Raw genomic sequence first — 15,798 nt, forward strand, 5'->3', positions numbered from 1 at the left:
CTCCGCGCGTCCTCCTTACCTGGCCGCCCCGCAGCAGCTCCAGCAGCCCAGCTTGCAGGCCGACGCGGTGCCCGAGCCCGGCTCGGCGTGCGCACGGGCGGCCACGCAGCCTGCGCGCCTTTTGAATGAATCGCCGCCCGGTCCGGGAAGGCGCGCAGCCCCGCCCCCGCGCGTCACGGCCGCCGGCCCCGCCTCCGACGTCAGAGCCCAGGTTCGCGACCCCCGCCCCCAGCCCCTGGAGACCGCCATGGGGCTCGCGCTCTGCAGCCCGGCCGTGCTGTTCTGTGTCGCCATCTCTCGCGCTCCCCGGGAACTGCAGGGGGCTGCGCCGGACAAGGCCTCTCGGATCAGCCGCTTCTGGGCTCCAAACCAATAAAGAAGGGGTTGCAAGATGCAAGATAGACTGGAGACTTGGATGCTTCTCTGAGACCTGTCACCACTGCCAGTGCAAACGGGGCCACCGCTGTCCCTCCCTGGGTCTCGTTTTCCTCCTGGAAATTGGCAGTCAGGGACAAGGACCTCACTTTGCCTTGTTGAAGAGGCCCAGGTCCACCCCCAGAAACCCCACCTAGTTGTTGAGAAAGGCCTGGTGAAAGTGAATCTATAATGGAGGCCCACTTGGTGGTCTCCTGCCCATTCTTCAGGGCCCAGCCCAAACCTCCTTCCTCCAGGAGGCCTTTCCTGTCTCCATTCCCCGCCCCTTCCCTCTCTGTAAGGATAGTTAGTCCCTCCTTCCAGCAGGACAGATGATACACTGCTGTCCCTTCCCTACCACCAGCTGTCCCACCCTGCTGATTCCCAATGCCAGCCATCAGGGTGCCCAGCAGGGTGTGACTAAAGACCCCAGGGCACTATTCATATTGTATTACCAGCTCTGTGAATCGTGCCCCTTGGAGTTGTGCCATATGGTGGGCCAGAACTGGAGGCAGCAGCTCAAGAGCCAGGGTTTCCCCGACTCAGTACCATTCAGGGGATCCCAGGTGGCCCTCCCAGGACAGCAGGGCTGGGAGGAGATGCAGACAGTAGGAAGGGCCTTGTGCTGGGGAGGCAGAGGCCTAGCTGGGATCGAGATAATCACAGCTCATGGCAGAGGTGGACGAAGGTAAATAAGTTGTTAGGGATACATTGTGAGGGGAGGTGGAGAATTCTAAATAAACTATCATAGCATCTGAGCCATGGGGTGAGGGGGTGGGAAAGGTAAGGTCTCCAGGGTCCAGCAGATCCCAGGAGGAGAACTGGACACCTGCAGAGGGAGGGGGAAAGGGGAAGAGTTTCCATTTCCTTGGGCCAGGCCCAGGTTGTGAGGGAAGGGCAGAAAGAGCTCCAGGTCACTGATGTTGGGATCACAGCACCAGCCAGGCCCCTTGTATGTCAACGGACACCCCCAGAGCTAGGTCAGGGGTGATCCCACATCCGAGCCCACAGAAGGAGTCCGGAGAAGATCCATGCTGGGGACCTGCTGAGGGGGCTAGAGCAGCCCAGGACGCTATCCCTGCATATGTTTTCTTTGTAAGGGGACCTTCTATGCCCCAGTTCCAAGTACTGGAGTTCAAATGGTGGCATTTCACACGCACCCAGTAGGCCAAATGGGGATATGCTTTTTGGTCAAGGAGCACTGGCTATTAATCAGACATCCTATAGAGGGTCCAGGCCTGTCTCTACTACCAGCTCTCAAATCCTTCCCCAACTCAGTTTCCCCATCTGAAAATTAGGCTGCCAAACTCGTTGCCTGGAGGTCATTCCAGTTCTCTGTGGGAGGAGGCAATCTGCCTGACGTGGCCGAGTGGGAAGGGTGAGCAGCCACCAGAGACAGAAGAAATGACCAGGGATGGAGGGGCCGAGGCAGTCCCTCCTGTCCTCTGAACCACAGCAAGCTGCAGCTGGGACCCTGCCCAAGAGTCCGGGAACATTTAGCCGCTACAGTGAGGAGACAGGGAAGGAGTTGTGGAGGCCGCGAGAGAGATTTAGATCGGCTTTTTATGGAGGTTGGAGAACCACAGGCTCGAGAACAAAGGACTCTCAGAATCACAGGCTTTTAAAACTCCTGGCATCTCAGATGGATCCACGGAATCTTAGCATTACAAGCCCTGAGCCCAAGGACCTCAGAGACGATCTTGTTGAACCTCTAATAGTGCAGCCAGAAAAGTGAGCCCAGAGAAGGCCCACACCTCATCCTAGGTGGCACAGCACAATAAGCTGGGATGTGCTGTGGTGATCCAGAGGCAGGGACATGGACTCCATGTCCCACTGAGACTCTCCCCGAGGTGGGGTGGGGATCCTGGGCCACAGGATTAGAGGAAGCGGGGGGAGGTGTTTGCAGGGGATCTGAGCAGATGGCAGCCCCTGGGGTTATGGACCAGAAATGGTGGTACCCTCTGCTGGCTACCCTTAAATTCCAACGTGGACGTCCAAAGCAAGAGGAAATGTCCCAGCTCAGATTTAAATTTCAAAACTCTGCACTTGGCTAACCCCCCAACTGGCCAAGTTCTACCTCAGAAGGTGGGCTGTCCTCCTGTGTTTGTGCCTTAGCTCCAGGGGGAGGGTGGGCTTGGTTTAAGGAAAAACTGGGGTTGGGAGGCCAGAGTGGGGCTCAGCTTGGGGCAGGAGCTGAGCTGGGGCTGCTAGGCCTGAGAGCTGAGTTCTGTCCACCATTTAGGTCCAGACCCTGGCTTGGGTTTGGAATCTCACTGGGGTTGGGCTTTGGTGTCACACAGTTAGGGGTCAAGTCCTAGTTCTGCCATTGTCAGGTTGTATGGCCTTAAACTAGTGACCTCACCTCTCTGAATGCAAGCTCACCTGCCCAGGGTGTTGTGAGGATCTGCTGAGACTCCATTTGGGGGATACCAGCTTATTCTAGGCTGCTGGGCTCAGAACCCCCATCTGCTCCCTCTGGTCCCCCACCCTCAGTGTTTGCCCTGTGTCTCTCCGCAGCCCAGCATCTGGGCTCTGCCCCCATTTCTCCCTGAGGCCTGCACATTGCCCCCTCCCCGTTCAGACCTGCATCCTGCCCCTGACCCAGCCCCTTCACTTGCCTTTGCCAGGCGGGGCTCCTCATTGGCCATAATGGGCCCAAAATAGCACTTCCCCTTGCCGCTTCCTGCAACCTGGCCTGTGGCTTAAGGTCTGTGAGGTGGACAGAAGAGAGACTTGGCGTTTGGCAGGCATGCAAAAGATGTGAAGAGCTCTCAGAGGTCACCTGAGTAAACTTTCTTCCTTTTCTGACCACAGGAAATCTTCCTGCCTGGTTCTCCTGTACACCCACCCCAGCCTCAATGCTGCCTTGCTGTGTGATGTTAGGTAAGTCTCTATCCCTTTCTGTGCCTCATCTTCCTTGGGAGGTAGATGTCTACCTTAAACCCTGCTGCTTGTCCCTAGCCCAAGGAAACACCTGGAGAACCCCCTTGGAGAGATGGCTTTTGGCCCTGACTCTCTCTTCTGAAGTCAGGACATCCTTCCCAGAGCTGGTCTGAGGAACATGTGCCAGATACCTCAAGAGTGACTGGATGTGTCTCTAGCTGCTCAGACTCTGTGTCCTGTCCTCCAGCCACCCCATGTGGCTGCCCTTCCTCTCTTCCATGAGGCACAGAGACCTGAGCAGACAGATCACGTGTGAATCCAGGCTCTACTGCTTAGTAGGCAGGTGACCTTGAGAAAGACTTTTAACCTCTCTGTACCTCAGTTTCCTCACCTGAAAAAGATGATAATAATGGTATCAACCTCCCAGGACCACTGAGGATTAAACCGGATGATCCATGCTCCTGGCTTGCAGCAAACAATAAATGGGAGCTGGGGCTATTGTTTTGTGACATTCAAGACCTGGAAGGGGATCCCAACTGAATTCTCTAGATTTAATTAAACAGATACTTATTGAGCACCTGCTGTGTATCAGGCACTGCAGGTGGCCTGGGGATGGAGCAATGAACAAAACGTCCCTCCCCCCTCCTGCAGCTCACATTCTGGCTTCCCTGCCTTTTCCTCTTTCCCCTCTGCTCCAGCTGGGCCTACACCTCGGACCCCTCGCTCCAGGCTCCCCCACCCCTCCTTGCCTTGATTCAAGCTGTTCCTTCCCTCTCACATCAAACCCAGCGGGATCTTAGTTCCCCATCAGGGACTGAACCCGGGCCCGCAGCTGTGAAAGCGCAGAGCCCTAACCACTGGACCGCTGGCAAAGTCCCTGGCTGTGCCCTTTAAAGCAGTGGTTCTCCACCTCACTAGCAAAACTAAACCATGGTGTCAGAAGCCAGGGTGGTTGTTACCCTAGAAGGGGAGACTGGGAGGGGGCATGTGGGGAGCTTTTGCATGGAAGAACGTTCTCTTTTTTGGCCGCACCACGCGGCATGTGGGATTTTAGTTCCCTGACCAGGGGTTGCAGAGGCTACCCCTCCTGCAATGGAAGCGCGGAGTCTTAACTGCTCAACTGCCAGGGAAGTCCCAGAAGGTTCTATTTCTTGATCTGGGTGCATTTATGAAAACTTACCTAGCTGCCCACTAATGACTTGAGTACCTTTCTGTACAGATGTTATACTTCAACTGTTTTCCTGAAAATATTACGGACACCTGGGTCCTACTCTCAGCATTCTCATTTAATTGGTCTGGAATGTGGCCTGGCCCCCTCAGGTGATTAGAATGTACAGCCAAGATTGAGAAGGACTGCTTTAGAGGAGCTAGTTCTTCCAGGCTCTCCCCTGGGCTGGGTGCCTAACAACTGTGCATCCCAGGACCTCCCTGCCCACAGTTGACCTACTCAGGGCTGTGCACCTGTCTCTCCACAGGCTGCCCAATGCCCTGGGATGTGACCTGCTAAGAACAGTGGGCTGGGCCGGGCCCATTCCTACCAAGGCACTTGAGGAAAAATGATGAGGATTCAGCCTTGGGTAACCAGTGCTCAAAGTGAAGTCTATCCAGAGGCGGAAGAGGGCCTAAGGAAGCAGAAGCTGGGAAGCAGAGAGAACGGCAGCTGGCTGGCGGCGAGGCAGAGACCAGAGACTCAAGGTGGAGAGGCCTGGGGTCTTGAGATGGACCAGCAATAGCTGGGCCACTGTACTGAGAGCTATTTGCTTCCAGTTCATGTCTCCACTAATTAGCTCCCCTTTTATTTCTGGGCAGAATGAATCTCTTCCTTGCAATCCAAAGACCTGTGCACACCAAGCAAGAGTCCCGTGGGGGAAAGGATCGTCAGCCCCGATTTACAGATGAGTAAATGGAGACTCAGAGGGAATATAGCTCATCCAGAGTCCCATGGCTAGTTAGTGGCAAAATTGAGGTTTCTGTTCAGCTTCAAAGCCTGTGCTCCCTCTATGCTTTGTTTCATAAATTCCACCCCATGAATGTGGCTTTCTACTATGTATCTGTGTTTTCTGTAATCCCCTCCTCCAGACTGTCCCAGCAGTGATGCTGCAAGGATATGTTTCATGCATGTCCCACGGCATCAGGGGCCTGGCAGACCCGAGATATGTGTATACCAGTGTGCAAAGCATAAGCCTGCACTCCCCTTTAGCAACTGATTTCTGTAAAGTCTTAATCATTTAGGTTGGAAAATGTTGAAACGTGTTCAGGAGAGCTGAGGCACAGTTTGTCCTTTTCTAGAAGTCACCCCCTTGCGCCTTGCCAGTGTACCCTGGTGGGAAGGGCTCTCTGCCCCTGCAAAGAATGGCCCCATGTTGTTGGCCTTTACATCCTTATGTCTGATTTAATGACCAGAAATCAGACAGACTTGGATTCTACCCCTGCAAAAAATGGCCCCATGTTGTTGGCCTTTACATCCTTATGTCTGATTTAATGACCAGAAATCAGACAGACTTGGATTCTACCCCTGCTCACCTTGGCCTCTGTCAGATTCCGAGCCTCATGAGGCTTTGGAGAGCACCGATTCCTGGAGTTGTAGACAGGCTCACATTCGCCTCGTTTTTCCCTTACAGCATGTGTCAGCTTCAGATTTCCAAGCCTTATCCAAGACCCACTGACTCAGGAGCTAGGGGGAGCCTGGAAATGTGTATTTAGATATAAGTATAACTTATGTATTATGCTTTGTGCTTACAATGTAACCTGTAAGGGATTCTAACATGCAGCCCTGGTTATAAAGCATCTGACTAGCACAACTCTTGGTTTTCCTGACGAGGAAGCTGCACCCCAGACAGAGGCAGTGACCTGCCTGGGAAAACACAGCAAATCAGTGGCCGCCTTGCCATCTCAGCACTCTTCTGGGTCTCTGAGTCCCACTTCTGCCCAAGTGGGTGGGTGTTGGGAGGCCCACGCAGCTAGGGAGCCCTGAGGTTGCTGGCAGGAGGCGTCCACGGCTGCCGATGGGGACCAGTCATTTGGTGTTTCTATTTATTGACTCTTTAAACTTCATCATCCAAGGGAAGTTAATACATGACTGTTTGGTAGCAAGAGAAACATAGTCTAAGACCGCAATGACCCGCCCACCCCAAACTAAAACAGAACCAAACAGAACAAAAACAAACCCCAACTGACACCAGACCTTTGGAGCTGCAGCTGAAGAAGCACGGGGGCTGGGGTCAGACTGGCTCCTGCAGTCGGGGGGCAGGGGAGAGGCTGCCCTCCATGGTAGCCTTCCCAGCCGAAGAGGCCATGTCCAGCCCCTCAGCTTTGGGCATCCTTCCTGGAAGGGCTGCCCCTGGCAGGAGAGGGTGTGAAGAGAGGGAGTCAGTGGTCAGAATGAGGGGGCTCCTAGGTCCACCCTCCCAAGGTGACCATATGTGCCAGTGCATGAGACACAGGGGCTGGGGGGCAACTGTGAGGAGAGCGAGGGCCCTTTCCCTGCTCAGGCCAGGAGAGAGCCCTGGCCAAGGCCCAGTCAGTGTTCCCAAATTCAGAAACCACTAAGGCACTGCCAACAAGCAAGGAAATGCCAAGGCCTGGGGAAGCCCCCCCCACCCCCGGGATGGGAGTTACTGCCTCCTGTAGTCATCACCTTGTTCTGGATGACTGAGGGGACTTGGCCCTTTTCTCTCGATACTGGAGGGCAGCCCAGTCAGGACGAGGCCGTGGAAAGTGTATGTTAAGAGGCAGCGTTTTAGTGCCCCAAACATGCAGTGTGTGTGTGTGCGTACATAATGAGAGGGGGACTGGTCCCTCCAGGAAGGCTAGTTAGGGTCCCAGGGTGGTTCCTAGGGCAAGAATAGCGGTTTTTTTTTTCTTCTTCTGTCATTTTCTCACATCACTCCCTGCCCCAGGTCATTGCATAAATAAGTGCTTGGGAAGATACACATCTAAAAAGAAACATAAATACTGTACATGGGAAAGGATTCCATCCCCTAGCCCTCCCACTGCCCCCAGAAAACCCTCCAAATATTGCACATGGCCCTCCCCAGCCCTGTGGGGTCCAGGCCCGGCCGTGTCTTTGGTAGAAGCTCCAGGGACAGAGGTCCTGGGCAGCCCACGTGCCCCCCTCCCCACCCCCATCATGACTGGGAGCCCCGGAGCAGCCAGAGAGAGGGCCGGGAAAGGCCCTGGCCCGGCTGGCCCACAGGTGCTCCGTCAGGAATGCTTCCACGAGGATGGGAGGCGGTCCGTGCAGGCAGAGGCGCGGCCCTGGTCAGACACTCCTGGTCAGGGTCTGCCTGTGGGCTTGGAAGAGGCAAGCAGGCTGAGGGCAGGTGGGCGGGCGAGTCCTGGGCCACCATGGACAAGGTCACACCCTCCATAGGAGGAGGTGGTTTGTGCTGTCGTCTCGGCCCACAGTCTCACTGCTGCCGCCGCCCCCACTGCTGAGTCGGAAGTCCTCGTAGCCGTCGCCTCCACTGATAACCAGCATTTTAGGCCTGGCCGAGGCAGGGCCTCGGTGCCGAGGGGAGTCCCGATGCTCCAGTGAGGGCAGCTTCTCGGGGCCTGGGGGGCGGAGGGGAGGATCCATTAGCCTGGAGGCGACTGGGGGTGGCACCACCTCAACCTGGCTCTCTTCATACTCATTTCCCACTTCCAACAGCCCTTTCCCAGTTAGGCAACTTAAGTCTTCTCTGGACCCAGACAACTCCTGACCTAGGCTTCCCTGATTCCTGATGCCACAGCTACTACCTCTTGCGAATACGATTTCCTGTCCTGCCAAACAAGACTTTGCTAACTGTGACCTCCTTCATGTACATTTCCTAATATGTTTCACTTTCTATCCTCAGGGTCCCTTTCCTCTCCTATCTGCCACTCTATTTCTATTTCCTGCTCTGCACATCGCTTCCTGACTCTACTTCCTGCCCCACACATCATTTCCAGTCCTGTTTTATTTCCTGTTGTATATATCCCTTCCTGTGCCATATTCTAATTCTTAGCTTGTAGTTCACTCCCTCGTTCTCATGACATTCTCTGGACAGAATTTTACACACACACACACACACACACACACACACATACACACACACACAGTATCCTAATAGATTTCATTTTGGGGTTTCTATAGCCTATTTCCTGTAATATATGCCACTTCCAGCTCTGTATTACATTTTTCCTCCCTCTTAACCTTCTTCTGGCAGGACAGTGCGGAGCCCTAAACCCAAAGCCGAGGTCCCTGGGTTAGGGTAGGATGTGTAGACCCACCTGTGTCTGGGGGAGGTGGTGGGGTTGAGCAGAGCAGGTTGAAGCCATCTGGAAGCTGGACTGCGGCCAAGAAGCGGACGTGGCCAGTGTGTCCCTGGCCTAGGCCAGCAGGGCTGAGAGGCGCCCGAGGGCAGCTGACGGCACTGGGCGAGGTGGGCATGGTGAGCACGACGCCGGCACTGGTGCCCACCCACAGCAGCTCTTCACACACCAGCAGGGCTGTGATCCTTAGGCAGGCAGCCTTGTGCTGCCGGATGATGGCGTCTGAGCCTGGGGTGGGAGACAGACCAGCGCTGGGGCCGAGTCCTGGCCCTGGCTCAGCCTCCTCAATACCAGGGACAGAAAGGCTCCAAGGGAAGGGGCGGTGGTAGACTGAGGTCAGTACCTGCCAGCATCCTGTGCACGGGAGGTGTGACATCTACCTCTGCCAGCTGCTCAAAGGTGTCTGGATGGTAGAGACACACATGGGCACTACCTTTCAGTGTCACCCACACGCCCAGGCTGGAGTCCACCATGCAAGCCACGCTGCGGCTGGAATCCTGCCCCACGGAGAATGTATGCTGGGGGGCGGGGGTAGAGAGCAGATGGGTGACTGACAGGCCTGCCTTCGCTGGCCCCTCCCTGCCTTGTGCTTCACCAGTGCCCATCCCTCCCTCCTGACAACTCACACCAAACCTCTCCAGAAAGCCCACCGGATTGACAGCAAAGGCAGCCTCGCTCCTTGGTCTGGATGATTAACCTTTCAAACCTTGGTTTCACTGGAGCCTCCCCACTGAAACCTCAGGAATTAAAATGGAAGTGCCTTTTCCCCATGAAATTTGAGTGAGTTAATGATCAGAGAAGTTCAAATCTTGAAGAGTTTTAAGAGCAATCAGTGGCTTCACCCTGTACAGCTAGGGAACTGAAGTCTAGAAGGGAAAGGAACCTGCCCAAGAACATCAGCAAGTCAGTCACAAACCTGGGCCTGAACCCGGCTCTACACCTCTACACTCCCAGCCCAGCCAATGACGGGGTAAGTGAAAGGGAAATCAAGGGAACTATAGTTACCCCTGGATACTACCAGGCTGACAATCTCTAATGTATATATAAATCAAATCAGGACTAAAGGCCAGAGTAATGCTAAGGGATACTGACATCAGGAAGGACCTTTGTCCACCCCACAAAGACGCCAATGCCTGGCTTGAGAAATGGGGTTGGGTGCAGGGAGGAGGAATAAAGAATTCTAACGTATATGGGGCGCTTACTGCAGCCCTCATCAGCTAGAAAGGAAATAAGGATTTGAGAAGGACAGGGGCTGGCCCAGATTCATACAGGGGTCAGGGGAAAGCCCTGACCTCTCAGCCGGATGCTTTTTTATGGCCTCGTGGTCCCATCTCCTCTCTCGTGGGCCTGGCTCACCCCAAGCACCAATTCCCCAACCCCACAGCCATCCCCAATACCTCCAGCTGCAGTGTGTCAGGACTCAGGACAAGGACTCGGTTCTGGCAGCCACACCACAGCCGCCCACCCACAGACACCATCTTGGTGATGGGGCTCCCCTGAGCACCCAGGGTCACCGATTTGAAGTTCTGGGGGTCCCAGAAATGGCCTGGGGTGGGAGTGGGGTAAAAAGAACAGCAAATTCAATCTAGTATTGCATTGAGCCTCACCCTTCCCTGAAATAAGGTGCTGATAACCTCATTTATCAATGAGGATACCAAAGCCCAAAGAAGACCTGGAGTTACCCAAAGTCACACCTGTAGACTTGTGGCCCCAAGGCCCCAGCTTGCTCAAGAGGGAAATCCAATACCAGCAAAGGGGCTCCAGGGGGGTGGGGGAGGGGTGGGCACTCACCTACTTCTCTTTGGTAGACCACGAGCTCTCCATTGGCCAGAGACACAAACACCTGGTTATTCAGATACCTAGGCAAGGAAAAGGAGTCATCAAGGGTTTCAAGAAGCCGAAGGAGATCACCTGGGCCCAGGGAATTGCAGATGGAATGGCTATGGTTCCTGAGACACCACCTCCTCCCACCCCCTGTTCTCTAGGTGATGGGCACCTGAGTCTAAGAAGAGGTAGTGACTTGCACAAGGACATGATGTGTGAGAGGCACGGTTAGCCTAGGGCAGGCCTCTGGCCACTGAAAGGAGGGGCCAGTAGGGAAGGGGACCCGGGGGTGCAGAAGGAGGTCTGCATGTGTAGCTGAGAAGGGTCTGAACCAGAAGAGCCATCCAGGGGCCTTACAGGATGCAGGTCACAGAGGCCGAGTGCTGGAGCTTCAAGCTGTTCCTGCGATCACGGATGCTGTCAGAGGACTGGTACACGTGGACACTGTGGATCAGTGGTGTGTACCTGTGACAAGTGCTCAGGCGTACCAATCCCTGGAGTCACCCCTATTTGCCTACTTGCCTCCACCAGGATCTCCTCCTGGCAGGTGCCCACCCAAGGTACCCAAATCCCACGGCCTCCCTGTAGGTTTCAGACCCTCCGACAGCCCCGGCTGGCAGTGCCTTTGAGGTCTGAACCAAAACCCTCCTACTTCTGCTTCAGGACACCATACAAGTTCTAAAACAGGGACCTCAGGTTCTGGCACCGCGACCCCGGCACCTCCCCTGTCCCTACCAGCCATCCTCAGTGCCCAGCCACACAGAGCTCTGGTAGGCCTCAGGCTCAACACTCAGCAGGTCCTCCAGGCTGCCACGGGTGAAGGAGCCACGGCTGGACCGGCGAAGGGCTCTCCCATCCATTGGGCTGGTGCCGCAGGGACTGCCAGGCCCGAAGGAGCCGGACAGTGGTGGGAAGCCAGGCTCCTGCTCCTCCTCCGAACTGGTAGCCTCTGCTGTGGCCTCCTTGGAGCTCGGGGCCTCCTCGTCTGAGGAAGACAAAGGTCTCCTTCTCCATTCCCCTCTGCCAGGCCCAAGACCTGGTATCTTTCTAGGCCTTAATCTTCCCTCGATGCACCCTTCTGGGCCATGCCCTGCCTCAGGGCCTCCCACCATTGTTCTCCCCACACCCCCAGACCTCTGCATCAGCTCAGCCCTTGTTACCTTGCGGACTGACAGCTCCGTGCTACAGGCTCCTAATCCTAGCCTGGCCCCCTCCAAGCCACCACCACGGACAGAGGGACCAAGCACTCCACCCCTTCTACTCCATCCTCCTCAACTGGTCCTCAGGATCCAGCCGGGCTATCCCATGCTCTCTGGATCCTTGGTGTCATAGCCGCTGCCCCCAGTGCTCTCTGTGCTAACATCCTGAGGCTTGATTCCATGCCTTTGCCTATGCCCATCCCTACTCACCCATCACTAAAAGCTGGGCTGCCCCCTGCTCTAGGCAGTCCACCCTGCCTGACAGCCCCAGCTGGATACTCACTGCCAAAGCTAGAGGAGATGGTGGACCGGCTGGCCTGGCTCTGCAGGGTCCCTGAGGGGCTGGGCGAAGACTCATCGTCAGAGTCACTGTCAAAGGGCACCAACTCCGGGCGGGGGTCACCCTCTGGGGGGCCTGGTGCCATCTCCAGGCCCGAGCCCGCAATGGAAATGTGCAGGCAGGGCTGGGGCCCCGGCTCAGCCAGCGTCGCCGCTTCCTCGTCTGCCGCCTCGACGTCCAGTTCCGGCCCGGTGGGCTCGGGTGCCGTCTCTGGGGGGTTCCTCAGAGACGCAGTCCGCTCCCTGCTGAGACGAAGCGGTGGGGACGAGGCAGCTAGTAGCCAGGCTCTGCCGCACTCGCCAGCACGCCCTCCAGGCCCCGCCCACATTCCCAGGACACGCCCACACCACCTCGGAGCAGCCGCTGTGTGTGTTGGGGGCGGGGACCCCGTCCCCAGGCCCCGGCCGGGCGGCGCCTCACCTGTGGCACCGGCGCTGCAGGCCTGGCACGGCCCCGATGCAGAGGATGCGGGCGGAGCAGACGGCGATGCAGGCCTCCACGTCAGGCTCGGCGCGCAGGCTCAGCAGGCACACCTGGCCCACGTAGCCGTCGCTGTTGCACACCCACACCTCGGGCGTGGGCTCTGGGCAGCTGCTCAGGGTCGGGGCTGCGCATGAGAACTGCGGAAAGCGCCAAAGGATAGGGGAAGATGAATGGAGGAACTGCTGCCAACTCCACACTGCTCTCCAGGCCCTCGTGGATGTGTTTGGATTCTCAACACACCCTATGCACACACGTGCACACATACAGCACACGTGACACTCTTTACACATCAAATGCACACATCCCTCTGTGATATAGGCATCATATATTCATATATGTGTGTACACATGTATCTACTCCAAATATGATCACACATACATGTATGTGTGTAACAAATGCGAAAAATGGTAACTTTTGTCCATATGTATGCAGACTTATACAAGCACATAAATGACACCTTCACATCAATGATATAGTTCTGTTCACATGCACAGATACATACATGCACAAATGTACCCATATACATGGGACACACATGCACTGTCCATGTGCTTGTGCAGAGAGCTGTACAAAGACATAGGGAGCCATTGCAATGTTCAAGACATGTACATGATGCTGTACACAGAACAAAAACACGCGAACACAGGCTGGCTTAGACTACATGCCCCCACCTACCCAGGTGCATACACACACCTGCATGCCGCTGCGGGTTTTCATGATGGGAATGGCCTTCAGGAACTCAGGGTCTAGACAGCTTTTGCTGGAGGCTGTAGTGGAGATGGACAGACAGACACTACTTAGCACCCACCTCACCCTGGTTCTGACCTCGCCTGTCTCCCTTCCTCTCCTGCCTCTCAGGGTCTCTCCAGGGAGAATGAGGTGACTGTGGGTCATGTCCTACTTGTCCTTGCCCTCAATTTTCCCATCTGTACAATGAAAGAGGTAGACCCAGAGGTCTCTAAGGATTTTCTATGGACCTCAATCAACAGCTTTCCCTGATCCAGGCCTGCTCAGTGTGTGTGTGGAGGGGGCGGGGGTGCTGGGGGGGAGGTCCCGGCCAACCACTCCCGCAATAGGGCCCCTGCCCTAAGCTGACCTTATCCACAGAATCCCTGCCAAGGAGGAAGTCCTGGGGAAGTCCTATATTTCTCTGCAGAAGTCTAAGTCCACCCTCCCACCAGCAGGGACTGGAACATAGGACATAGCAGTCTCGGGATTTCTGGCTCCTGATGTCACAGACAGCTACAAGGTGCTGCCCACTTCCTGAAGGTTCTGGGAGGAGGGCACTGGCCCGGGCCCTGGCTTACCCAGTTTCCTCTTGGCCTCATCAAAGGCCTGCTCGAAGCCAAGGCGGGCATCAGGGTGAGGGAACTCAAAGATGAAGGAGTCGGTGCCCTCGGGCCTTGCGGTGCACAGCTCCAGCTTGGTAGGAGGGAAGGAAAGCGCATAGCACAGTGCCTGCTTCTCCGACAAGTCCCGGTGCATGGCAGCCGAGAGGTCCCGTAGTGCATCATCTAGGCTCTGCAGGGATGAGGGCCCAGGCTTCAGGGCCTCACTTCTCCCCACAGCCTGATCCTGCCCTGGGGATGGGACTGGGGGTCTGCCTTTTCCCTCAGACAGAAAATGGGACTCTGTTTCCCCCCTGAGACCACGAGGTAGCCTGGATCCCTCCCATAGACATGATGGGCTCTCTCTCCTCCCTCAGCTGCGGATGGAGCTGTGTCTCCATCCTCAGGCCTGGAACACATGACTTCCTTCAGATGGGGTGAGGCTGTATTTTGCCCCTCAGGTAACTGACAGCGATGTCCTCTCCCTCAGGCAAATGACAAGGCTGTTATTTCTCCTTCAGACTGGGTTAGGGAATCTCAGGCAGAAGGCGCAGACCTGGTGGGGGAAACCGAGGCTCTCAGAGAGCTTGCTCATCTGGCCCAGGGTGGTCAGGTCCTCGTCCAGGCGGCTGATAGCTTTCTGGATGTTCTCTCGATTGGCGGCTTGGGATGCCCCTAGTGGGGACAGAGGAAGGCCATGGGCAGATCCAGACACAGACAAGGTCAGGCTTGGACAGACACTCCTCCCCTCCCCTCCCCACCCCTCCCCTCACAACTTGCAGTTGGGTGCAGGGAACAGCCTGACTGACAGCTTGTAAACCACAAGACCTCAGGTTAACATTAACCCCAAAGTTAATGGGCAGCTTGGACAGAACCTCCAGGCCCAAGAGCAGGGGACTGGGCCTGATTCACAGCCACCTGGCACAGGGTGTCGGTCCCTTGGAGGACTCCCTGGAAGAGCACAAAGAATAAACAGCAGACGGCTCTGCAGGTTATGCAGTCTCCAGCTGACACTGGAGTGTTGGGTGGTACAGCCTCCCACAGGGGAGTCAGCTGGGCAGGCAGAGCCTCCGGCAGTCAAATTTGCTGACCAGGGACTCAATTCCCCCACACAGGAGGGAGCAATGAGCTGACGACCTAGATCCTCTGGTCCTGTCCCGTACCTGACCACTGCCAAGTAGCTGGCCCTACAGGCCTGGCTGGGGGCAAACGCCCTGGACCAGTGGCCCACCAATGGGCTGAGTAGACAGCAGCGGAGTGTATTAGACAAGCCAGGGCTGAGGATATCTCCTGCTCCTTCTGAGGGGAAACTGTTCCCCCAGAACCCTCCCCCACCTGGGCAGCCACGCTTTCTTCCCTATGACCCTGGCCCTCTCTGGCCACAGCTGACTGGACCAGGTGTGGACACCTAACCTAAAGGTAGTCATTTTCTCCACCGGCCTGTTCTCTGGTGAGAAGAGATGAGCTGGACCCATAATCAGCTTGTCTTCCTACATAGAGGCCCGTGTGGGGCAGGCCTGGGTTCACCTAGGGGCTGAGTGAGCCTCTCCCTCACCCCGAGGGCCACCTCAAGTGAGCTCAGGGACAGAGTCTGGGCCTGACCTGCCTGCCGGTCCAGAGGTGCCTTCACCACCATCCCAGAACCACCACCCCACTCAGGAAGATGAACTGCGCATCCTGGAGCAGCTGGGGCTAACAGCTGAGTGAGAAAGGCCACAGTGCAGAAAAAGCCATGATGGATCACAGGAGTTCGGAGGAGGCAGAGAAAGCTGACAGCAGTGAGAACCTGCCCAGAGGGGAGTGGGGGAGGAGGGGGGAGGGACGGACACACACAGCCGGAGGAGCCGTTCTTTGAAGCCACTGCCTCAGCTCCCAACAGTCTCAGCCCCAAACAAAAGGCTCATTCCAACCAGCCTTTTGACTGGACTGACTTGAGCGAGTCTGTTCCCCAGGCACAAAACTGGTGGCCTAGAACAGTGCGCCACCATCTACCATGAGGCGCCTAAGTGCGCTTGTGCACTGAATCAAGGCT

General features: G+C 56.2%; 2 protein-coding genes and 1 long non-coding RNA gene across 6 annotated transcripts in view; 1 reads left to right on the forward strand and 2 right to left on the reverse strand.

The window, feature by feature from the left end:
* RELT (RELT TNF receptor) overlaps positions 1 to 6,613 on the reverse strand; it is a 34,565-nt gene extending 27,952 nt beyond the window's left edge. For 2 of the 4 annotated variants that reach the window (XR_003005564.1, XM_024761970.1), the window contains exon 1: positions 20 to 309. Coding sequence is in view for 1 of the 4 variants with exons in the window: in XM_024761970.1 (XP_024617738.1) it covers positions 20 to 294 (275 nt within the window). In the remaining 3 variants the exon portion in view is untranslated. Of the gene's footprint in view, positions 1 to 19; positions 421 to 5,820; positions 5,983 to 6,481 lie in introns of those variants that run through there. The other 2 variants (XM_024761973.1, XM_024761977.1) reach the window with 2 other exon arrangements.
* Positions 3,241 to 5,407, forward strand: LOC112411091 (uncharacterized). The gene is made up of 3 exons (XR_003005567.1): positions 3,241 to 3,297; positions 4,773 to 4,992; positions 5,107 to 5,407. It is a non-coding gene; the product is annotated as an uncharacterized LOC112411091 (long non-coding RNA).
* Positions 6,317 to 15,798, reverse strand: part of ARHGEF17 (Rho guanine nucleotide exchange factor 17) — a gene marked incomplete at its 5' end in the record, with an annotated part of 58,482 nt that continues 49,000 nt past the window's right edge. The window contains 12 exons of the mRNA XM_024761989.1: positions 6,317 to 7,851; positions 8,551 to 8,820; positions 8,936 to 9,110; positions 9,990 to 10,138; positions 10,384 to 10,451; positions 10,774 to 10,860; positions 11,152 to 11,401; positions 11,899 to 12,200; positions 12,376 to 12,575; positions 13,132 to 13,205; positions 13,746 to 13,959; positions 14,323 to 14,441. Of these exons, the coding sequence (XP_024617757.1) occupies positions 7,655 to 7,851; positions 8,551 to 8,820; positions 8,936 to 9,110; positions 9,990 to 10,138; positions 10,384 to 10,451; positions 10,774 to 10,860; positions 11,152 to 11,401; positions 11,899 to 12,200; positions 12,376 to 12,575; positions 13,132 to 13,205; positions 13,746 to 13,959; positions 14,323 to 14,441 (2,105 nt within the window). The remainder of the gene's footprint in view (positions 7,852 to 8,550; positions 8,821 to 8,935; positions 9,111 to 9,989; positions 10,139 to 10,383; positions 10,452 to 10,773; positions 10,861 to 11,151; positions 11,402 to 11,898; positions 12,201 to 12,375; positions 12,576 to 13,131; positions 13,206 to 13,745; positions 13,960 to 14,322; positions 14,442 to 15,798) is intronic.

Source organism: Neophocaena asiaeorientalis, unplaced genomic scaffold, assembly GCF_003031525.2.
Source record: "Neophocaena asiaeorientalis asiaeorientalis breed wild unplaced genomic scaffold, Neophocaena_asiaeorientalis_V1.1 scaffold263, whole genome shotgun sequence".
NCBI lineage: Eukaryota > Metazoa > Chordata > Mammalia > Artiodactyla > Phocoenidae > Neophocaena > Neophocaena asiaeorientalis.